The sequence below is a fragment of the Phodopus roborovskii genome, unplaced genomic scaffold (assembly GCF_943737965.1).
Source record: "Phodopus roborovskii unplaced genomic scaffold, PHOROB, whole genome shotgun sequence".
Taxonomy (NCBI): Eukaryota; Metazoa; Chordata; class Mammalia; order Rodentia; family Cricetidae; genus Phodopus; species Phodopus roborovskii.
Genome location: NW_026126480.1, coordinates 11260731 through 11285363, shown reverse-complemented (window position 1 = coordinate 11285363; position 24633 = coordinate 11260731). Strand labels below are relative to the sequence as shown.

Genomic DNA, 24633 nt, shown 5'->3' with positions numbered 1-24633 from the left:
TACATAGTGAGCAACACTGTCAAAACAACAAAGAGGAAAAGGAAAATACAGGATGTTATTTCCTCCGGGATGACAGCTGCACTGCCCAAGAGCAAGTGGCAGGTGTCAATGGGCATGGCTTCCTGTGTCCAAGGAGGGCTCCTAGCACTTTTTAAAGAGGGGGGCAAAGGTGAGGTGCACTATGTGTGTATTAAAGAGAGGGAGGATGCTGAAGATACTGTGCAGCAGTTAAGAGCACTGGCTGCTGTAGCGGAGGACCAGGGTTTAGTTCACAACACCCACAGGGCCAACTGTAATTCCAGTTTCAGGAACTCTGACGCCCTCTTAAGGCCTCTGCAGGCATTGCATTCATATGGTATACTTACAAAAATGCAGGCAAAATATCTGTGCTCAAAATAAAAATAAATTTAAAGAAATAGGGAGATCAGTGAGATGGCTAAGCAGGTAAAGGCACCTGTTGCCAAGCCTGATGATCCAAGTTTGATTCCCCAGGACCCACATGGTCGGAGAAAAGAATCGACTTCTAAAAGGTGTCCTTTGACTTCCATATATGTCACATGTCTCTCTCTGTCTCTCTCTCACACACACACATACACACACGAGAGTAATTAAAATAAAAATGGAAAGTATATAGGGAAATTTTCATTGAGCATGATTTTTTTCATGTCTGAATTTTTGGTCACATAACAGTCCTTTCTGCCTCTGAGATCTCACAGGATGGTGTGGATGGAAGAGAAAGGGCCTAGAACAGGAAGCAGGTTAGCTGAGGGGCTCCTGCACAGAGCCTCCAGATCTGTCTGGCTCTGTGGAACTGCAGGCTTCTCCCTTAGGATCAAGCATGTATGGCTTGACCTGCTGAGAGCCAGGCACAGCCCCAGGAGGTGAGCACAGCATGTGCACCCCACCCCAGTGCCAGCTGGTACCTTCTTCCAAGTGTTAGCTATGTAGTTAGAGAAGAGAGGACCTCTCAGAGGGAGCTGAGGAAGTTCCCGCAGTCCTCAGGAGAGAGTCACCAGTGAGGACTGTCCCACTGTTCTCTTCATCCCTGCATGGCTTTGGTCACCTAGGCCTGGCTCCCAAGGTGCCCCTTGCTGCTAGCTGGAACCTCCTGCTCCATACACCCAACTCATGATCATCTGTGCCCTGCTTTTTCTGTCCCCCTGCTAGCTGGGTCTGTCTCAAGGATACAGTTTGTTCCCAGGTATTTCTGCCCTTTCTTAGATGGTGTGCTCACTCCTAGCCATGCTCTAGGAAAAGAGATGACCCACCCCTCCCTTTACACTCTGGGGCTCCTAGAGGGGGTGGCTCTGTCTTAGCCAGGACTGGCCCAATTTTACAGCCCTGTTCAAGCAGAGCAGTCATTAACCTACAATCAGCATGTGTGTGTATGTGTGTGTGTGTGTGTGAGAGTGAGAGAGAGAGAGGGAAAGAGAGAGGAGGGAAGGAGAGAGAGAGAGAGAGAGAGAGAGAATGAGAGTTAGATGAGACCCTGAGACCTCTGGAATGAACACTGGGGACAGCAGGTAAGTGATCCGTGCCAGTTTAGTCTTCAAGGAGCACCAACTTGGAGTGGTTTGGGATCAAGAGCCTGATAAAAATTGACAATACAAATGTTCTACAATGCATCTGGGAGAGGGAAGGCTGCTTGGGGTGGGGGGAGCACTGCCCTTGGGACACAAGCAGCACAGAGAAGGTTCAAATAACAGGAAAGGCTTAAAGAGAAAGTGAGCAAATGAGGGCCAGAGTGAGGGGCTAAGAGCCAAGAAAAGGTGAACGTGCTGATGGGTGGGAATGATGCCTCCGCAGCAGAAGCTGAGTGGCTATCTTGTGGCAGAAGCAAAAGGTCATCAGGATCAGACCAGGACAGTCTGGGTCATTCAAGCTGAGCTGGTGCTGGTGCGTGCATGGCTGCAGGGCTGAACCCTGGGCCTTCTGTTCATGCTGTGCTGTGAGACCTTAGGCATGTTGACTAACCTCTCTGTTTTTTGCCCCTGCAAAGCAGGCAGTGCCTATATTGCAGGGCTGTGAGGGTTAAAGGAATGAATGCAAGCCAGGCCGGATGGTGCCTGGCTCGGGAAGGGCAGTTACAGAGGTGACTCAGGGGAGGGACCACCCAGGCTGTCCCCTGATTCCACACCTCTTCCCCTTCCCCAGTAGAGCAGCTTCCCCTTACCTTGTGCAGCCAGTACAGGTTCATCTGCTGCCCCACAGCAATGTGACATAGTGCCAGGACCTGAAGAGGGGCCCAGGGGGCCAGTCAAGCCAAGTGTGACTAGAAAGCTTCGCCAGCTCTCCAGATGCCCTGCTCCACACTCCTGCCCTTGGTCTGACCCTAGGCAGGCAGCACACCCTCCCCACAGGCACCAGGAATGCCCAGCCCAGCCCTGTCCAGGCCTGGCCTCCTTCCAGATTACTCCAGGCCTCCAGCCTCCTCCTCTAGGAATTCCCCTGTGAACGGTCCCTGGGTTTGGCACACAAACTTCCTGACTCAATGCATGGACTGTTTGGGAGATCCAGGCCCTAGGATTCAGAAGCAGACCTGCAGTGCAGGATGTGGTCAACCCGAGTCTCTCAGTGTGGAGGACATTGAGGGTGACCCGCCCTTTCTGGAAGGTGCCTGTAGCAGGTGCTGAAAGCCAGAATGGCTCTTGTTGGCCTGGGGGTGGGGAGGGGCTTCCAAAGGGACAGCTTGAAGGAAACTCATAAAATGAGACTTCCCACCTTGGAGGCCTCAGGCCTCAGACCCAAGCAACACTCAAGGGTCCTGGGCAGAAGCAATACTCCACACCCCCCATCACAGGCCACATCTCCCTCCTCTAGGAGGAACCCCTCCACCCATACCAGCAGGCCTGCGATGTATGTGAAGGCAGCAGCTGTGGTCACGAGGATTGGCACGGACCAGTCACTCCAGTAGCCCATGCGGTTGTAGAGGTACCTGGTGGGAAGAGGGGGCAGAGGTCAGACCACCACTGGGCCACTGCCTAGCCAAGGAGCTAGGTTAACTTAGTTCTCATGCAGCTGCAGCTTACGAGCCAAAGCAAGTCCTTCCCATCCATATTGGCTAATAGTCTTCCCTTATCGTCAGTCATGCCTACTTCTGGTGAGCACTCAAAGCAAGAAGGAGAAACGCCCAGAATCACTGTTCTGAAAGCTATTAGAGTCCCTTTCCACTGGCCCCTGTTCCCCTCAGGAGCAAGGTCAACACAGCTCTGAGGGAGGAACACACTCTGGGATCTAATCCCCACACTGTCTCTTGCTGGCTCATAGGACCTTGTGGAGGTGACAGGCATCACAGATTCTAAGGTGCCCTTGGCTGTGCCATTCACCTCAAGTTCAATGGCAAACTGTGACAATATGGAACCTTAGAATTGATAAGCTGTAACACTATAGTCCACTCACCTGAAGGGTGGGGTTAAGAGAAAGCCCTTCGCAGGGCACCAGGGAACAAAGGGAAGATTGGCGACAAGGACATAACAAACCCTCCCTAACATGAGCATCCACTGATACCAGTAAAAATGCTGAGGAAATGTGATTTTTTAAAAAAGCAGCACGTGGTATTCTTGTATTCATGTGCCATATATAGCCAGCTCCCCATTAGCAGAGCGCCATGGCTTCCCGTGATTCGCTCTATAAGCTAACACAAAAATAAGAAAATGGACACATCCTTCTGCAGCTCTGGTTCCTCGGGTTGGGTTGCTATAAACAGGTGACAGGGCAGACAGAAGGAACAAACTTCTTAAGGGTCCTGGAGGGTGCAGCTTAGCTGCTCCCCGAGTGATGACTCATTCACAGCCTCCTCATGTCTGTAGGTAAAGACAGGCTCAGAGGATAAAGTCACTCACTCAGGGTATGGAGGAGTAAGCCAGAATCAGGACACTTGGTGGTTGCCTTCCCGGAGCTGGGAGGGGACATCAGGAAACTTCACAGGGCATCTGCCTCCGTACCCCTTCTCAGAGTCCTGCTCTGAGCCTGTGGGAAGGCCTACCACTCAGAAAATCACAGGCCATGCTCATCTTATTGTACAACTTGGGAAACTGAGGCCCAAAGAAGGCCAGAAATTGGCCTTGGAGCTAATCCTGAAAGATTTTCTGGTCCTACTGGCCTCTCAAGTGTGGCCACATTGGGCAGGAAAGCCCCCAGGACAAACACACAGTAGCCTACCAGATGTGTCCAACCTGCAGCCTATGGGCCACACTCAGCTAGAGACAAATTGTGAACCTCTGTAAAACACTGTTGTGAGTTTTGTTACTTTGGGTGTAATTTTTGTCTGTTTGTTTGCAAACTCTGTCGATAACAGCACAGTGTCTCAATGTCAAAAGGTTGGACGCTCCTGGCCCTATGTGGCTCTCCTTGCCTATGCCCATCCAGTGTTGCCTATGCCCATCCAGTGTTGACCCTTGGTGCTTACATCCTCTTCGTGCAGGATATAATCCCAGGGACTCAAGAGAAGCTCCAGCCTCCCAAGAAGCAGCTGGCAGGCAAAGGTGCTGCAGTTCGCAGGCAGGCCTCTGTGGCTGCCTCTGAGACAGGGCTGGCATCTGCTGAGTCTTACCAGCATCAGGGAGGTATCGAGGGTCTAACCCCATCACTGATCTATCATCAGCTTGCTATGTGACCTCCCAAAGGCTCTTCTACCCTCTCTGAGCCCTTATTTCCTCAGACTGCACTTGACATGTGTTCTTGGCACTGACTGGCTGTATGACCACAGGTAAGTGTCCCTCTTGAGACCTCACTTTGTCCACATATACAGGGTGCATACAGCTGTCTAGGGATTGCCATTGAGGGCCAGCAAGCAATGTTCCCATGCATCTGCAATACTCCCCATGCTTTAGACACTTACAAAGATGCATGACTGGAATAGAGACCAGGGCCCAGCTCCAGCACACGAGTGGGCCTGGTTCATCTTGTTGAGCTACAGGGCAAGTGGAAGCGGCAGTAGTGTGTCCTTTGTTCACTAATGTCCTGTGTTCATTAGTGACAGTGGCCTAGTCTGATACTTCGGGGAGTGTGACAGTTAATATTGATCATTAACACGACAGAATCTAGAACCACCAAGGAGGCACTGAGGAAGTTTCTAGACTGGGTTAAATGAGGTGGGGAGACCCGCCCTGAATGTGGGTGGTGCCATCCCATGGGCTGGGGTCCTGGCTTGCCTGAAAAGGAGAAGGCAAGATGAGCACCAGCGTTCACCTCCCCTTATCCTGAGGTGATATAAGCCGCTGCCTCAAGCTCCTGTTTCTATGACTGTGACAGGCTGTGCTCTGGAACTGTGAGCCAAAGTAAGCCCTTGCTTTCTGAAGCTGCTTGTGTCAAGTATTTTGTCACAGCGATGGAAATTAACTAACACACAGGTGGGAGGACAGCAGTCTTGGGGTCCTAGCAGAATCCTTGAACCTCAGCCCACCAGAGTCTAGGGAGCCCATGCTCTGAGCCAGCCCCTCCCTCCAAGGAGACTTGGCCTCCCTTGTGTCCTGCCCCCACCCATCCCCCTGAATTGTCCTCACAAGAACCCAAAGAGACAAGTTACCCTAAGTCACAGGGGGAAAATCCAGAAGTACACCAGAGGCTTGCTTCCTAGCCCTGACTCCCCACACTGGATCCCGGAGCTTGCTTCCTAGCCCTGACTCCCCACACTGGATCCCGGAGCTTGCTTCCTAGCCCTGACTCCCCACACTGGATCCCGGAGCTTGCTTCCTAGCCCTGACTCCCCACACTGGATCCCGGAGTTTGCTTCCTAGCCCTGACTCCCCACACTGGATCCCGGAGTTTGCTTCCTAGCCCTGACTCCCCACACTGGATCCCGGAGCTTGCTTCCTAGCCCTGACTCCCCACACTGGATCCCGGAGCTTGCTTCCTAGCCCTGACTCCCCACACTGGATCCCGGAGCTTGCTTCCTAGCCCTGACTCCCCACACTGGATCCCGGAGCTTGCTTCCTAGCCCTGACTCCCCACACTGGATCCCGGAGCTTGCTTCCTAGCCCTGACTCCCCACACTGGATCCCGGAGTTTGCTTCCTAGCCCTGACTCCCCACACTGGATCCCGGAGTTTGCTTCCTAGCCCTGACTCCCCACACTGGATCCCGGAGCTTGCTTCCTAGCCCTGACTCCCCACACTGGATCCCGGAGCTTGCTTCCTAGCCCTGACTCCCCACACTGGATCCCGGAGCTTGCTTCCTAGCCCTGACTCCCCACACTGGATCCCGGAGCTTGCTTCCTAGCCCTGACTCCCCACACTGGATCCCGGAGCTTGCTTCCTAGCCCTGACTCCCCACACTGGATCCCGGAGTTTGCTTCCTAGCCTCCTAGCCTCCGTGGCGTTTGGACCTCAGTTTCTAAACATCTATCAGTGGACGAGTCCTCAGAAGCACCTTCTTCTCTGTTTATGTCAACAAAAAGCTGGCAATGGCAGAGATGACAGAGGGCCCTGCACATGGACCTGAAGTGCCCCTAAAGGAGGCAGAGCTAAACCAGTGACATCTGCCAGCCAGGGAGGCTGAGCCTAGGGACTGACTCTTCTGCCCAGACCTTGGTCTCTCTTGGCCTTAGAGTTCTTGTCTATGAAGATGGCTAGCAGCGCTCCACCTCAGGCTGACATGGCTCTGCCTTCTGTTGCTAGTCCTCACAGCCAAGGCCTACAGAACGTCCCCGAGTCTCCTTGTAAACTTTAGGGGGGGGGTGTCTAAGAGCCAGCTCAGGCTAATGCCCATGTCACCTCCTCCAGGAAGCCTTCCTGAAGTTCCAGGGGTACAGAGTTTTCCCTGGATAGGACCTTCACCGAAGGCCTACAGATGGGTGACCAGGGCTCCCAGAGTGGGGCTCACTCAAGGCCATGAGGAGAGCTGGGCCCTGGGGTTCCTGCACTTACCAGTTGAATTCATCGTAGTCATTGTGGACTTCCCACCAGAAGTAGAGCCAGGTGAGAGTGAGGCTGAAGGTGCAGACCAGGAGGAAGAACCACAGACGTTCCCACTGCAAGAGCAGAGCACAGGGCGGCGTCACATCGGGCAGTTCTCCTGGGGCAGGAACCTCCCTGCCTTCCCTTCAACTGCCAGCAGTTTGTGAGGACACGACCTGTCCAGTGTCACAGAGCTGGTTACAAGAGTGGACAGGCAGGGGCAGGGCTAGGGACCCACCAGGAAAGGGCAGTCTAAGGCCTTTCTGCTGTTCTGGTGCTGGTCCCTAAAAACAAAGAATGCCTCTCACAATCTCCTGGAGCCCAGGGCAGCCTTGAACTCCTTATGCAGCTGAAAATGGCCTCAAAGGCCTGTTGGCCCCCACATCCCTCAAGCTGGGATCACAGACATGTGCCTCCAGGCCCAGCTGTTTTTAAGGTTTATTGTTAGTGTGTGTGTGTGTGTGTGTGTGTGTGTGTGTGTGTGTGTGTGTGTGTATACAACTATGGAAGCCAGAGGCAATGGATCCTCCTGGAGCTGGAATTAGGCACTGGTGAGATGCCCAACATGAATGCTGGGAATCAACTCAGGTCTTCTGCAAGAGCAATGTGTGCTGTTTACCACTGAGTCAACTTTCCTGCCAGACAAGTAGCTTTTATGGTGGTGCTGGGTGTCAGAAGCAGGGTTTTTGTTTTGTTTTTGTTTGCTTGTTTGTTTTTCAAGGGTTTCTCTGTGTAGCTTTGGAGCCTGTCTTGTAGACCAGGCTGGCGTTGCACTCACAGAGATCCGCTGGGATTAAAGGTGTGCGCACTATGGCCCAGCCAAAAGTAGGGTTTTGTGCATCCCAGGCAAACACTATCAAAGAGCAACATCCCCAGCCCCTTACATTCCCTTGTTCCATTCTCACGTGTCCATGCAGCAGGCATTGCTTACCCCCTCTACCCTGTGCTGCTGACAGAAACACTGAAGCCCAGAGAGAGACCAACCCGTTTGCCAGAGTCACACAGTAGAAGGTTAGGACCAGTGAGCTCCCTAACTGGAAGAAATGTAGAAATTGCCTTCTCCCTATGGTGCTGGGGGAGGGGGGCTGGGAAAGGTCACACCTTCTTGACTCCGGCTGGAGTGGGTAAACACAGACCCAGCCTGGTTCCTGGGAGCCTGGGCTCAGAGGTTTGCAAATGCATGTGCTGCGCAAGCCCTGGGTTTTCCCCAGCTCCCAAACCTCTGTTGAGCTCAGCAGTACTAACTGGGCAGACCATCTTGCTATGCCCTGAGAAGATGCTGAGGTCAACAGCGATAATCTGCAAACGAGGTGACACAAGTCAGATTAGTCACCCCTGCAGCGCTGAGTCCCCCCAAGTCCCACTTCTGTTCCAGCACTGCCAGAGGATCAGGAGCTCCAGTTGGTTCACTTCCTACTGGCCCCTCACTGTTTAGCCAAGCAAGGACACTCTTCCTTCTGTGTGTGACCGCTGACCCCCAGCTTCATCCCCTCAAGTGGGAAGGATCACAGGCTTGGGCTTGTCACCCCATGTTCCCGTTTTCCCATGGAGTTGGGTCACATGTCACACCTCTGGGAAGCCTTCCTGGACTCAGCTCTAGTCCTCCAAGGCCACTGTGTTCCACGGCATCAATGCCCCCTCTTCTCTAAACTCACACTCTGTGCCCCTAGATGGCTTGAGACCCATTAGAAAAAGCATCCCCCCACTTCCCAGAATCCCTCCATCCCACATCAGTAACTCAGTGTTGTGTTTGGAGTCTGACTGCCTGGGAATAAATATCAAAGCCCATTACCCCTGACAAGCTGTGCATCTCAGGACAGCTTACTCAACCTCTCTGTGACTGTTTCTTCTCTGTGAAGTAAATACAAAAATAGCATTCATAGCATGAGATCAATATGAATGGCCCCTTGCCACCATGCAGGGGAGGTTCTCAACCCAGATAAGCCACAACTGGGTACACACTGACACCCGCACGCCAGGGTGAGTCACTCAAGTTGGTGACCCATGCTTGGTGAGCAGTTGCCACCACTCACAGTCATGTGGAGAACCAGGCTGCTGGGCCTAACCCTGCTCTGCCTGTAAACTGGGGTGAGAAGGTGACATTTCTCCCAAGCCTGGGCTATGCTCGCTTCAGGGGGGTGGGGCAGGCAGGGACACAGAAAAGCTCACCTGTGTCTGCCCCACCTGGGCATGGGCCCGCACGGCCCCAGACCAGGAGAGAGAGCCCTGGCTAGGAACAAGGCAGGGCTCGTGTCTTCCTGTGGGGACAGGATTTCGGGGGCCACTACGCTGACTAAGATGGTGAAGAAGCAGAGTGAGTGGTACTCAGTCCTTCTCTCCACATCCTGGCCCACGATGCTGCTGCTGCTGCTGCTGCGTCTGAGTCTGCACACCCCACCCCCACCCCCTAACCCTGGGCTCCACCAGCCCTAGGTCCAGTCCTTCTGACAGTCTCACCTGTTGCCTCCAGCTCCTACCTACTCATGAAAGACTTGTCTCCTGGAGTCCAGCTGGCAGGTCCCAGGTCAGCTTTAACATCCGGCTCACACTCAGCATGGCATATCCCCACCGCCCCCTCACCTTGTCTAGCATGAACCCACAACTGGCTCACTGGGACAGAGGGAGGCTCCAGTGGGGGGAACCTGAACCTACTGGGGCCCTGACCTAGGCAAACAGCCTGTGTGGGGTGGGCAGAGGGCCTGACACACGTGTGACAGGGACAACACTGGTAAGAAGCCAGGTGGCACAGGTTGGGGAAGGAGGACAGGCGGGGGACCCGGGCTCACTTGGCCATATCGCTGTGGTGAGGCAGGGCAGGACACATATGAGGGTCGCAGGCTCTCAGCAGCTGGGAACTGACAGTCAGTGTCCATAGGTAGTCAAGGCGGGCAGGGCCTTGGAAGCCTGGAACTAGGAAGCCCATTTTCAGAAGCTGGGGCTGGGGAACCTGGTGATTAAAGTCCCTCAGAAGCTGGAGGTCATTAGGTCACAGGCAGCTGATGGATGGAGATGAAGAGGCCCCGACACAGGATGGAGAGAGGCGCATGGTCAAACCAGGAACAATCGGAGGAAAAGACCTGAATGGCAGGGACTGGAAGAGAGGATGGGGAAGGAGGCGAGGAGCAGTGGGAAAGGAAGTGGCCTCCCAGCAGTTCCACTGATAAAGAGGTTCTCAGGGGCACGGATGGGCCTTGTCAGGGAGAATAACCAAGGAGGAAGGCCTGGGCATGCGCTGCCCATTATCGAGTGGGCCTTGAGGCCCTGCCCTGGCCCTCTGTCTCCCTGCATTGCACCAGAGGGGGTTACAGAACTGTGTTGCAGCACGTGGTGGCTCAGAAAGGGAAGGACTTTTTTGATCACATCGCCTATGGGTGAGCAACTGTGCCCTACCATTCGAGGCAGTGACTACACGCATGTAACTTTATGATGGTCATCTGGCAGATAGCAGTCAAAGGAGGTCAACACAGGCAAGTAGAGGCTGGGAAGTCACCAAGTAGGGGAGGATTGGGAAACCCAGGAGTTCTGAGATGCTTCCCCCGAACCTGCCCTTACCCCTCTGGGACTCCAATGGCAACCCAGGTCCAGTGTCTGTTTACCATTCCCTTCTGCAGGCTGTACCCCCAGGCCTGCAGAACCTCTGCTCCTCTGGCTCCTGGATGCCTCTGTGCCCCTGTAATCCCCAGTGACCTCCCACCCCCAACACCCTGTTCTGACTTTTGGCACCCAGCAACCTGCCCTCCGACTGCACCCAGCTGTAGAGATAGGAGGGTGTCTCAGAGCTGCAATTCTGCATCTTAGGCCGGTTCTGCCCTCAGAGCCTGCAGGTCTCACATATAGGATGGGAACTCTAAGTCTTACCTTGGAAGGGTACTGGGGAATAGTGGAGCATGGTGTGACCTGGGTCCCTAGGGCCTACCAGCATGTTGGGACACAAGGTGATGCTCTGATATGGTGTGAGGAACCAAGAAAGGATAGATGTAAAACAGTGAGAAGCAAGGAGGCTTAGGTTCAAAGAACAGGCTAGCCTCAGGCCAGGGGCCTGAGCCCAGGCAGCTAGGTGCTGGACAGAGGGACTGGCCCCTTTGTAGAGTGGTAGTTCCTGTGTTCACACGGGTAGCAGGTAGCAGGAGGCCTGTGCCACATGAAAAGTGGGGGTCTGGGGTGGGGGTGGGGGTGGGGGGGCCCTGGCCTGGCCAGGCAGCATCCTGTATTCCTGCTCCAGGGGATGGGGGGCTGAGAAGTGATAACTGACAGAGACTCCCCAAGGTTCCAGCCCACAGCTTTGTCTTATCTCCTCCTTCTCTTGCCCTGGCCCTCCAGGAGCTGTACCCTTTGTGGCAGTAGGACCACAGGGGGCTGATTTCATCAAAGGTAGTGTTTCCTCCTCTCTACCGCCTATTGATGAGCACGTGACCACCCTTGCCTGTGTCCTGTCCCTCCTACCCTCCACCCCAACCCAGAGCCTTCTGCACTCCAAGACTGTGCTAACAAAAAGACCTCATTAGCAGCCAGGCTCTGACAGAGCCCAGACCTGATTGGACACAGGAAGCATGGGCAGTGCACGGGGTGGGGCGACTCTGCTACAGTTGCTCCATTTATTACCACCTCCTGTGTGCCCCTGACTGCCACCAGGATGCGCACAGTTGCCCATCACTGCTGGCGCAGTCACTTCTGGGGGTACCCAGGCAGAATGGAACCCAGTTTGTGAACTCTGTCTCTGACAGTGCCTGGTTGGAGCTGCCAGCCCCACCCCGGCAACACTGAACACCCAGAATCATAGACACTAGAACCTGAGATGTCCCACTCAGCTTTGGCCTCCTGTGTAACGCCCCCCCCCCTCCAGACCAGGGCAGGTTGGGAGTTCAGCCTGCTACAGCTCAGGCAGCCCCAAGTAGAGCCTCCAAAGCCCTTCCCTCTTAGACCCTCAGTCTGACCAGCAGATGAACTCAGACACTCAGCAAAGCTGGGTTGAATCCTGGGTTGTTCAGAGCTGAGTAACCTTGGAGATGTCCAACCTCTTTGAGCCCCAGCTTCCTGCTTTCAGAACGAGGACAGGTATGGTGAACCCTACAGGGTAAGGTATGGTGGATCCTACAGGGTGAGGTATGGTGGACCCTACAGGGTGAGGTATGGTGGATCCTACAGGGTGAGGTATGGTGGACCCTACAGGGTACCAATAAAATACCTGCAATGTGGCACTGGCCAGGAAGAGGAACAGTTCCATTAGTCCCCTTCCCTCCCCGCCTTTCTGACTCCCTCCAGTGGAGTTAAAACCACCCCCTTAGATGGAACCACATCGACCAATCCAACCAAAGGGGTCAAACAATACTGGGGTCAAATGGCCAATGAGTGTGTGCGTAACACAGCTGAGCTTTAATTCCAGCCCTTCTACCCACTGGCTGTGCGGCTGTGGGCCAAGCACTCAGCACCTCAACCCGCAGCTTCCTCTCCTGTTCATAGAGATGATGTCACCACCACCTCAGAGGAAAGCTGCCAGGCCCCAGCGATTACACATGTAAGCTGTAAGTAGCCAGATCCACCATGGTTCTTATAATTACCATTCGCGTCTGACAGCCCTTTAATTATGTGAAGACAGTGATCAAGTCTTCACCCTCCCCCTGCTCTACACAGACTCTTCCTCTGGCTGCTGAGGACAGCAAGCCAGATCACCTGCACCTGGCCCAGGGGGTGGGTACCCATAGGCAGCCAGAGCAAGAGGTCTGGCCTGGCTTTGCAGGATTTGTGCTGAGGACCCCAGGAGCTGGGTCAGGAGGCTGACACCGGGCATGCTCAACCCCTGCCTCACACACAGGCTGCAGCCCCAGCTTTGGGGGACAGAGGCCTGAAGTAGCTTTTCATGGCATTAAGGTAGGATTCTCTACATCTCACACCCACAGTTCTGCAAAGCAGGTGAGACGGTCTTAGGAAACTGGGGCCCTGACAGGGAAAGTGACTGGCCTAAGGTCACCAAGAGCAAACACACAACACTGGTTAGCCAGAACTGGAAACCAAGCCTGTGTGTCTGTCTCTGTGGTCAACTGTCTCAAGGAAACAAGGGCCAGGTCATGTAATTATCCTTGTCTGGCCACAGGGAAACAGGTTCAGAGGGTCAAAGCTTTGCCCGGGGTCTCACAATGGGTCACAGGTGAAGAGAATTTCAGCGTTCATCATCTTACCCCATCCACAGAAGATGCAGAGCAACTACGAACCAACGTAGAAGAATGATCTAGAGATGGGGCCATGGGGTTAGGGACCCAGTAAAGGAATGCAGAGTGATTGAGAATGCAGTAGATGGAGTTGGCACACGTGGGCATGCACTCAGAAAAGCTCCCTGCCTCACACCCCACACTGCTGCTCTTCCAGTCAGTCCTTTCCTGTGGAGACCCAATAGTCCACAGCAGTGACCTAGGCAGCAGACAGACCACTTCGTTCCTGGGTGTGAGTGAGAGCAGGAACTGTCTAAGAATGCAGGGGACAGAGAGTTTTACCATCTGTTATAGGAGGAATGAGGCGAGGCACAGAGTCCTGGAGGAGGAAGAGGCTTGCTGGGAGGACTGGCCAAGGAGCCTCCATCTGGGCAGGAAGGAGCAGAGAAAGGCATGGATCGGGCAGGTGTTGTTCAGGGAAATGGCTTCTCTTCTTGCGGCCGTTTTTTTTAGATTAATTTTTATTTAGGTGTGTTTGCACTCATGGACATGTGGATGCCATGGTGCATTTGTGGACATTAGAGGATAATTTTGGCAAGTAGAATCTCTCTTTCCACTGTAGGTTTCAGGCCTTAGACTCAAGATCACCAAGCTTGGATGGCAAGTACCTGTACCTCTGGGCCATCTTGTGCACCCCCCACTTATTTTTTTACGCCAGGGATGATTCTGAACTCTTGATTCTCCTGACTCTACCTCTCAGGAGCTGGGATTACATGGTGTTAGGAAGTGCTGAACATCAACTTCATCAAACCTGGCAAGCACTCCACCAACCGAGCTCCACCTCAGACCCCCAATTTAAGTTCTCACACCTGTAGGTCTACCCCCTTTTACTTCCTTCACTTCTGACTTTGTGCTCTAGGAGAGCAGCTGAGAGCAGACCCTACACTTAAGGCATAGTTACAGCAGGAAATGCTCAGCCTTACCTTCAACGCTGAGTCCTGCCCAGCCCCTCCTTCCAGACGGCAGTACACCAGGAGGGCTCCTGAGTCTACCTCTAGAGTACAACTAAGCCTCAAGCATCTTTCCGCTTGCATCTTTCCAGACTGTGATTTTCTCAACAATTTCCTCTATGCTTTCTAAAGAGAAGAAAAGTTTAAAAAAAAATACATTTCTAACCATCTGGAATTTATCCTGGTATGAGGTAAGGGGCACGATCTCCCGTGGCTGATTCATGAATGTCCCCATACTACAGGACACTTGCAATGACACCCACCTTAGTCTACCACACCACAAGTTCTCTGGTGTCTCTGTACATTTGTTTCTAGGTTTTTAGCCTGTCTGGACAGAAGCAGGCCTTTTTCCTGGGTGAGACTCTGCTGTGAGCTTGCCTGTTCAGCCTAGCTGCCCCAGTGTCTTGCGTGGTCCAGCTCTGCTTGGGAGTCCTAGAGCCATGCAACCCTCAGCATCCAGTGACACCTTTGTGCCGTGCTTAACTCACCAAGTTTCAAATGCGGGATGGAGGAAATGTGGGCTGGCAAGGGGGCAGGAGTTCCTGGGAGACAGAGCTGGGCAGGCCCTGGCAGGATTATGCTGGCTCAGGCCCAGGAGATTTGGGGGAAGGGCAGCGGGGCAGGGCTGAGATAGATGGTAGCATTAGGGCTGAGCTGGGAGGGGATTATTAGAACCCCACCGCCAGCCAGCTCCTGGCAGCCTAAGAGGCTGGATTTATTTCTCTTGGCTACAGAAGGCTGGGCAATTAGGCTTCTGTCTGTCCTTGCTTCTGCCAGGGCACCCTCAGAGCAGCAGCTCATTTGGTGGGAGGATGGTATCAGGCCCAGCTTGCAACTCCTCTTTCCTTCTGCCCATCCCTCAGGCACAGAAGAGCTGGAGGACCCTGAGGACAGGCCACTGAGAATCCTCTTGGACCCACACAGTTTACAAGTCCAGGCTGGGATAGTTCTAATACCCTCCCTAAGGAATGGCCCAGGCCTCCACCTGCTCAGACCTAGATGTTGTTAAGGTCCTTCACAGAGAAGGTGAAGGATGCACGAGGCCCTCGCCTGTTCTGTTCTTCACACCACCCCACTATAGAAGTAGAAAACTAAGCCCAGAGGGTCATCCCTCATCGTTCAGGCTCTGTCCCTGTAGCCAAAAGGAGAGTGCCATCCGTGGAAAGTCTGTAGCGAGGGCACACTCTTCTCAGGGTTAGGACAGGGTCTCTTCTTAAATGGGACAGAAGGCACATAGGCATACACTGTCCAATACCCCATTTAAAAGGCTGAGAGGCCCAGGGCTTGCCTGAGGGCCAGGGCAGCACACAAAGGCAGAGTTAGAGATGCAGCTGCCTGGCCAGGAGGGTCTGTCTGCATCTGGATTAATCCAACCGTATCCAGGAATCTGTTTTAACAGACTTCATCACCAAGGCAACCCTGAAGGTCTCTCTTCCCTTACACTCCAACCAAGACTCAAACCACAAGGCTGCCAGGACAGGAAGCTGGGAAATTCCCCTTCTTGTCCACCTGTAGAAAAAGCCAATCTCAGCCTTTAAGGGTGGCCTGAGAGAACCCGAGGGCTGAGTCAGCATACTGCCCTGCCAGAAGCCCAAGAGGCAGGCCTAGAATACAGCAAGCTCCTTTTCACACATGTGTGTCTTCCTTCTCAAGAGATCAACGGGTTCCATCTCCCTCATAGTAGTCAGCAAGATGACGTGCATACCCCCCCCCCCAAGAAGGCAGCTTCACTAACCAAGCCATTCTCCTTCCTGTATTTCTCTTAGCACACATCGCCAAGACTGAGCCAGGCCTTGAGTCCATTGGAAGGACCAGATGATCCCAGTCCTCATGGCTAGCCCTGGGTCAAAGTGCTGTGAGAGCTTACATGTCAGGGAAGGAAGCAATGGCTTGCTTTGAGGGAAATGCATCTGAGTTAAGAGAAGGGACAGTAGAAGGCGCTGGGAGGGCCAGATTACCAAGAACAGGGCAAAGCCCGGTTAGCATGGCTAGTATGGAAGGGCAAGGGAGGGACAGAGGCGACAGACCTTCATGGCAAAAGGAGCCCTCATCCAGGTCCACCCCAAGAGGGAAGCCATTGGAGCTTGGGGACACTGACTTGCCTTCCCAAAGACGCACTCATACCCGCACAGGACAGTCTGCATCTCTTAGGGTGGCCTCCAGCTTCCCAGACTAAGAACTATGGGATGACCGGGACTCTTTCCAAGGCTCTGCCTGGGTCAGCCTCCAATTGGACCTTCTAGGTGTCTGTGGAATCCGTCCCCTTGTCCATATTCCTGCACACATGCACGTTCGTGCACACATAAACACACACCACACATGTGCTGCATGCATGCAGGCATGTCACCTCCCCAAACTCTCTTCTGGCCCCTTGGCATTTCTCTCGGGCTCTCAGAGTATTGTGTACAATGTAACCCCTAGGGCCTTTGTACAGCTTGACCCAAGGCTAAATAAAGCCTGGGCTGCTCAGCCCTGCTACAGCCTGGGGCCTCTCAGGGAACATGTTTCCCTTTCCCAGATGAGGTTAAATGATTTTCAGTTCCCAAATACAAGTCAGTAGCAACAGATATTCTGCCCCATACACTTACCACCCACCCCCAGCATCCCTTGGACCTGGCTTTGATTTCCCTGGGTGATCTGGGTGTCTATTCATAACTGTCCCCTGGCCCTCACCAGCTTGGGCTCCCTTTCAAGGGAGGAGAGAACCAGGTCAGCTACAATTGTGATTCGTGAGTATGTGCCAGAATAGGTTTGTTGATTGCATACATAAGTGTAGCCCAGCCTAGCTCATTGGAGGTGGAAGAGGGGAGAAGATACAGGCTGGGATGCAGGGGTGCACACGGTGCCAATGGCCCCTCAGCTTGACTACATCACTCTTCCACAAGCTGGGAGGGATCAATTAAGGTCATAACAGCTTTTATAAGGCAAGTGTAGCACAGACATGCAAGACAGCTGATTACCATATTCCTTGGTCTCTGGCTAGGAAGTTCCTCCAGGCCTCTGACCTAAATCCCTCTCAGTATGGAAGCTGGTTTTGACACTGTTGCCTTCAGGGGACTTGGGGGAGGGGTGTCAGAGGGAGGAGGGCCAGAGCCAGCTTGAGAACAGTCTCTGTCTCACTGAGTCTTTAATTGGCAGTATTAAAGTAATGAGTCACAAACAACAGCCAATTAATTATCCCTAGTTATAAAAAGCTCTGCTTCCCTTCCTTGCCATCGGGTGAGGTACCCTCAGCCAAGCTGCTCCACACCCTCAGCCAGCAGCAGGAGAGGAGAGTCCATCTCCATGCTCTTAAGTTTCCTGCTCCCATATGGTGTGTCCTGTGAACCAAGGCTTGGGAGTGGGCAGAAGAGTGGCCTTCATGGAGGGCTTCCTTGCCAAGCCCTGTGACCCTGCTCATCCCAGCTCCTGCTTGGCCTGACCAGGCTGCCACTGGGGATCCCAGCCTAGCATCAGAGAACAACCCTGCTTCACCCCAGACCCTGCTCCTCAGCCAAGCAAATTCCTGAGTCTGTTCCTGGCCCCCAGTCTCCTTGAGCTCTCATTATCCATACACCACTGCAAACAATCTTTCTGCAGCCTCCAGCCACTATGGCGCAGACCCGTCATGACCTCTGGCCCAGCTGCTCTGTGCCTGGATTTCTCCCTCTGTAAAATGGGTGCACAATTAAATTTGTCCAGCAGGGATGTTCATTTGCTCACTTACGGGCAGCAACTCATTTGCAGGTGCTCAATAATTTTTTTAACTCTTTTTTTTTAATTATCTATTTTACAAGCATTGGTGTTTTGCCTGCATGTATGTGTGAGGGCATTGGATCCACTGGATCTGGAGTTACAGATGGTTGCAAGCTGCCATGTGGGTGCTGGGAATTGAACCTGGGTCCTCTGCAAGAGCAGCCAGTGTGCTTAACCTCTGAGCCATTTCTCCAGCCCCCAATGTTAACTCTTAGCATGACTACCTTATTTCCTAGCTCCAGGATAAGAGGGGCATGACTCATCCACTCACTGCCTTGCCTTTCGCAGGTGAAATATAGGTGAGGGCCCTTGCAGAGGCCTTTCCTTCCTGCTCCCAGAGCCAAAAGTGATCTCTACTTGTCCAGCAGACCGTACATAGCCCCTGTTCTCCACCAGCTGCTTTTGTTTTGTTTTGAGACAGGGCCTCAGGTGACTCAGGCTGGCTTGGAACTCTCTAAGTGGCTGAGAATGACCTTGAACTCCTGATCCTCCTGCTTCGCACGCCCGCGCGCGCGCGTGCGCGCGCACACACACACACACACACACACACACACACACACACACACACACACGAGCCATGTGCCTCCGTGCCTGGTTTATCCAGTGCTGTCATAGCCCCCATCACCATTCTGGCCATTTGTGTCAGGAGGGGACAGGAGAGAGGAGAGAATGTTCGTTCACACAAGTAGGAGAGGAGGCTGGTTGTGAGCCTCAGAGGCTCATCATCAGCTGACTCTGGGGTCCCCTGAGGTGAGCTCAGCCATCTGCAGAAACTGAATGGATTGAGGTCTCTGCCATTCCTTCAGCCTCAGTTCCATACCCAGGCTCTTAGCCACTGCCTCAGTGGCACACTTTCTTCACCTCTTTTGGTCACAATCAAGCCCCTTCACCTTCTGACTCATGTCCTAGGAAGGCTGCCTGGCCAGTGGCCTCTCTATTAGGAGTCTGGTCATCCCTCCATTGCCTCAGCTCCTTCCACCACCCCCCTCCCGCTCTGCTTATTACCACTTGTATGACCTTGCTCCAGCCCCTGGCTTCTGCTTCTCCATGACCCACAGGTCACCAGGAGTAATAGGAGTGGAGCCTGTCAGCACAGCACTGACTCACAGAGCATATAGGGTACCAGTCACAGGGAGGTTAGGTCAAAGAGGCCTGCTGCCTGCCCTAGGCCTGAATGGGGCAGACTGCTATGGAACGAAGTGAATGGATGGTCCATAATGCTGATGTCATTAATCTGGCCCCTTTCTGTCTCAGTGATGTAGCAGCTAAGGCTTGGCATGTGGAATGACTTGAGCTCATATCTTCTCACAGGTGGTACCATGCTGGTTGCTTAACATCCCTGTCTCACATGTTGACCCATGAGAGGGTATGTTACCACCTCTCCCTCCCAGAACACTGGCAACTAGTGGAAGAGACACCACTGACTCTTGATCTGCCAACTCTGGTCTGTGCCTCTCTTGGTCAGAAAAATTCTGTCTACCCCAAAAGAGAATAGCCACACCATGTAGAGCTCAGGATGCTAGCTCAGTCTGAGCCACAGTGGGAGGTTGGATCCATCCTGGCACTGCCAGGGCTACTGTGTGGCCTTGGCCATGTCCCTTCCCCTTCCTCTCCCTTGCCCTGTTCAGTTATGTTTCCTCCTCCCTGCTAGGTCCATTCTAGTGGTTCATGCTTCTCCTGGGGTCCTAGGCTCCTGACATAGTCTTGCACTCCGTCCCTCTCCAGCATAAGCAGGGGAGGGCAGGCAGCTACATGAGCACCCTGACACCCCATCCCAACAGCCTGGCTGAGCCTCCGACCTCAGCTGCTGCACCCTCAACCCTCCAGTCTGTTTGGGCTGGTGAATTCAGAGGCTAGCTTCTTTGTTCAGACAAGCATGAGGGAGGAGAAAAGCTGTTCTCCATGCAGCAAAGCTTTTAGATAAACACCACACAGGAATCGGGTTCCTTCAGAGAAGAAACCAGACCCGCAGGCCGACAGCGCCCCAGGGACGGGAGTGCTGGTTGGTCTGGCCAGGAAGCCAGCACTGAGGCCTCTTTATCCAAGCTTAGCACCTGCTGCCAGGCCTGGCAAGTCAGCAACTCAGGTGACTGGGCCCTGGTGCCAGGCCATGGCCCCATCAACTCCCAGGCTCCAGGATGGCCAGACACCTCCTCACTCTCCTGGCACCCCTACCTGGCCTTTCATATCTGGGAAGTGAGAAGTTCTGTTCCTCTTTGGTGACCCCTCTAGGATCAACCCCAACTCCTTCCTGTCCAGGCTCCTGGAGCAGGCTGCCCCCACTACCAGAAGACAGTTAATAACTAACTATCCATCCACGAAGACAAGTTCCTTCCTGTCCATTCCACCTGGCCAGGGACCTCAGGAATCACTGTAGGCCAATTTTGCTGGGGAAGAAACTGAACTCTGGAAGGGCTATAGGCCTGTCCAGAACCACACAGAGACAACTGAACCCTGATGTCCCTCAGCTTCAGGGCCCGTCACTGGGCTTTTGGATGCCTCTGACTCCATCCCAGGGAAGCTCACCGGTGTGGTGTCATCGTGTGAGCGTTGGTAGCGCTTCCAGCGGCAGCCATAGATGCCCGTGAGGCATGAGAGGCACAGTTGGGGCTCGTAGTACTGTAGGGGCTGGTGTCTCACCATGCTCGTGCCTGCGGCCCTGGCGCCTAGCCCTCAAGCGCCCATGGAGGCCCCTGGCTGGTACTGCAGGAGAAAACATAAAGTTGTGAGTCAGGGGAAGGGTGAAGCGTTCGTTCGTTCTGCAGAAGTCACCATAACCTAGGTCAGGGAGGAATCCTCTTCCAGAAGCCCCACTGGCTCCTAGAGGGAAAGCCACCCTTGAAGGTCCCTGAGACCTGTCCCTGCCACTCATCCTCCCCACTTCTCCAGTCACACTGCCGTCTTCAGTGTTTGCCACACTTATCTCGTATGATGCTATCTTCACTGCCCTGGAAATGTGCATGGCTCCCTCTTTCTCCTTCTGGTTTTTATCTCATTGTCCTCCCTCCCTCCCCCCTCCTTTCCCCGCTTCTCCTTTCCCCTTCCTCTCTCTTAGCTCATCATATAACCGAGGCTGGCCCTGATTTTGATTCTCCTGCCCCAACCTCCCGAGTGCTGAGTGCTGGGGTTTCAGGTGTGCACCATTCTGCCTGGTTAGTAAGACTTTTGCAGCCCCGGAGCCCCTCCCCCACTCCCCAAGCTCCCTCCCATAGTCTCAGATTTATTTTCTCAGCCATGTTCTTAAATATAATTTATCTGCTTATTTTGCTTGTCTGCCCACCTCACTGTAAGTTCCACGAAGGCTAGTTTTGTCTTTTTAATTCTCTGCTGTCTCCCCCGTAACTGGAACAGAGCCTGGCAATAGCAGACTTTCAAAATAAACATTCTACAAAATACATTATCATAAACACTGACAGGCACGGGAGTGCTGGAAATGCAGCAGGCACTAGAAAGTGTCACACATCCATGCTTCCCTTTCATCTTCACAGCCACCTAAAGTGGCAGGCACCCTGTCCTAAAGCCATCTGACTCTTAAACAAACCAAGGCCCAGAGAGAACAGGCAGCGCCTGGCCTGTCGCCACACTACGTGAAGGCATCAGAGGTCCACTCCAGCAACCCCAAACAATCCAGACCCAAGGGGCATTCAGCATGGTGGAAACTATCGAGGCTGGTGGGATAATAGGAGGTACCGTGAGGGATGAATTGCTTCTACTCAGTGCTGCTTGTCAGTCTGAACCCCACCCAACTTCCCCAGGACTCAACATCCCAGGGCTGGTGCTGGCCACGTGTGACCAGGGGAGGCAGGCATCATTTGATCTTCAGCCCCATTCTGTGGATGTCACCAGTGTGGTGATTCCAATGTACAGATGAGAAGCCTGCCCTGCTCTGTTGCCTGTAAGACTCAAAGCTGTAAGTCCCCCATCAGATCCTGAGACAATGGGACCCTGAACCCCAAGCTTCCCTCCAGTAGTGTCATGGGAAGGAAGTGGTGTCTTGTTTTTCTATGGAAACACACTTCAGGTTTATAAAATTCACCCTCACATGGATGCGCAGTGGTGTTCGGTGTGTGCAGTTTTTAATGTATTTGTTCAAGTTGTATTTGGTCCCTAAGCACCACTACCTAATGCTAGAGCATTTCTACTGTCCCAGCCACCACCAAAGCCCACTAGCAGTGGCACCCTTGCTCACCCCAGCCCACCCCTCAGACTTGACAGCTACTAAGCCACTTTCTATGGCTATAGATTGACCAGTTCTAGAGCTTACAGGTCTTGGAATCCATGACCTTTTCTATGATGCTGCTTTTATTTAACAAAATGTCTTAGAAGTTTATCCATGTCACAGCATACAAAAGTACCCCGTTTCCTTCTTTCCTGAGACAAGGCCTCATGTAGCCTAGAGAACTCAATAAGTATCTTCAGCTAGCCTTGGACTCTTGACCAGTCTCTCAGGTGCTGGGATTACAGGCATGCTCCTGTCTAAGCACTTCTACCTCCTGGTTTTTAGATAGGTAAATAATATTCAGTGCTATTTTATATCTTGTCCACCACTCATCAGTTGAAGGATACTCTAGGTTATTACCAGTTTTTGCTTGTTTTTACGTGGATGTGTATTCTCATTTCTCTCAGATACAAACTGGGGGTAGATTTGTGGGGTTGTATGGTAATTCTTATATTTGACATGTGGTACTTACATGAAATAAGTACCAAACTTATTATCCAACGTGGCATACCCTTTTACGTTCTCAAGGCCTTATCTTAGCCATTTTATACATTGGAAATATGAAGCTAAGAAGAGCTCACCCCTCACAAAGGTCATACAGCAAAGCTAAAATTCATACCCAGGCAGTCTAGCTCCAAGGGACCTTATTCTAGCCCATGGCTTGGCAAACTGTAGCCACTGCCTTGCCAAATCTGACCTGTTGCCTTTTTGTGTGTGTGTGGGGGGGGGGGGTACAGCTTGAAACCTAAGAATGTTTTCTACATTTTTAAATCGCTGGGGAAAATGGACTTAAAACAAGAATATCTTGTGACACATAAAAATCCCATAAAAGCCAAATCCCAGCATCCATAAATAAAGCTTTTTTGAGCATAGCTATGCTTGGCCCCTCTGCACAGTCTCTGTGGCTGCTTTGACTAGAACTATAGGGCTAATGGCTGCTATAAGGCCGTATAGCCTGCAGAGCCCAAAATACTTCCTGTCTGGTTCTTCAGAGGGAGGGGATGTGCACAAATTCTCTCTGCCACCCTCAAGCTGGGAGTGTGGGAGAGGCCACGATGGAGGGAGGGGCGGGTAGCAATGGGTACTTAGCCAGGGCTCATGGCTGCTTCCTGGACACAGGGTTTGAGATTGATTCTGCAGATGCCATCCTCTAAGTGCAGGTGTTTTAGTTGGGGTCTCTATTGCTGTGATAAAACACCATGCCAAAAGCAACTTGGGGAAGAAAGGGTTTATTTCAGCTTACAACTCTCAGGTCACACAGTCCATCATCAAAGGGGGTCAGGGCAGGAATAATTACTCCAGGAGGGAATAATCAGGGCACAGACACAATCAAATCAAACCAAATCAAACCAAACTCCAACAGTGTCAATAGCTCCGTGACCAGTGTTGGAGCGTCACCCCCATCCTCTGAACACCAAAGGGCCTTGGCAGCAGCACTTTTCCAGGTCTGCTACCCACAGTACACACAGCTTGTCCCAGGCTAAGCCTAGCTCCATTCCACAACTGCCGTCGCCCTTGGTGATAATCCCAAGGCCCTGGCAGCTCCAAAATGCTGGCTTGCGCCCCGTAGCCTGTCTGCATCTTCACCAATAGCTTCTCCTGGACTCTCCTCGGGGACTCCAACACTGCTAAATGGTGCCAAGCCTTAACGTCTCTCCACCATCCCTTCAGTCCTGGGACTTTGACTGCAACTGAAGCTGTGCCTTCGCTCATGGCCTCCCTTCAGGGACTCCAGCCCTGCCACAGTGCCAAGCCTCAGCTGCTCTCCATGACCCCATCATGTCTTCAAAACCAGAACCACCTGGGAGACTCATGCCGAAGGTCAGCTACCAATACAGCTAGCAATACAAGCGCAGTCTTGGCCCCACATACACACTCCCACATGCTCAGTCTTCCAGAGAAGGTGGCAATGTTAGCCACGGCCAGGAAGCCAGAGCTCATCCATGCAACCCCCAGCATTAAGGTCTCCACTGTCACATCAGCCCTCGCATCTGCCCCTCCCTCCTAGTGGGGAGGAGGCAATTACAGTGTAGGTGGAAGCTTGGATTCATCTTGCCCTGGCCACTGCCTTGCTCTGTAGCAGGACCACTCCAGGCTGGCTCTTCCCTGGGCCTCAGTCTCTAAATATGTAAAAGAGGGTGATGGCTTTGCTTTGGAGATTAAGGAGCTCTGTGACCTGCTAGGCTGGGGAGGAGGAAGGGCCACCTCCTTGCAAGTACCACAGCCCAGGAGGTGAATCCAGGAGCATGGCCAGAGCTCCCTGACCCTTGACTGCTGGCTGCCCTGTCACTTCACCTAGGAATAGAAACAGTCTCCATCTGAAAAGAGAACAGTGAATGTGGCATCCCACCTCATCCACAACTCAGTGATTCTGCCTCTGGGCTTCTCCCAGTCTCCAGGAAATGATTATCCTGTCCTTAGCTTGAAGATTCCTTCTATTCACTCTGTGTGGCCATCTCATCCCTTCTGTGTTTCAATAACCAGATGACCTAAGCCAGTGACCAAGGCCACCTCGTCTGCTTCTGATAATGGCAACCAGTGGCTCCTGCCTTTCTGCAGGGGGGAATTTCCCAGGCCCCACAAGCCCAGCTTAACACTTCCTGCTTCTAAGTCCCCTCTTCAAGCCAT

The 24633-nt window shown here is 53.0% G+C and overlaps 1 protein-coding gene across 4 annotated transcripts in view; it reads right to left on the bottom strand.

Annotated features, from left to right (window-relative positions):
* Gdpd5 (glycerophosphodiester phosphodiesterase domain containing 5) overlaps positions 1 to 24633 on the bottom strand; it is a 79606-nt gene that overhangs the window by 17490 nt on the left and 37483 nt on the right. For all 4 annotated transcript variants that reach the window (XM_051192323.1, XM_051192326.1, XM_051192325.1 and 1 more), the window contains 4 exons: positions 20313 to 20489; positions 6866 to 6969; positions 2842 to 2935; positions 2174 to 2233 (listed from right to left, as the gene is read on the bottom strand). In XM_051192323.1, coding sequence (XP_051048280.1) covers positions 2174 to 2233; positions 2842 to 2935; positions 6866 to 6969; positions 20313 to 20429 — 375 coding nt within the window. In that variant the 5' untranslated portion in view covers positions 20430 to 20489. The remainder of the gene's footprint in view (positions 1 to 2173; positions 2234 to 2841; positions 2936 to 6865; positions 6970 to 20312; positions 20490 to 24633) is intronic.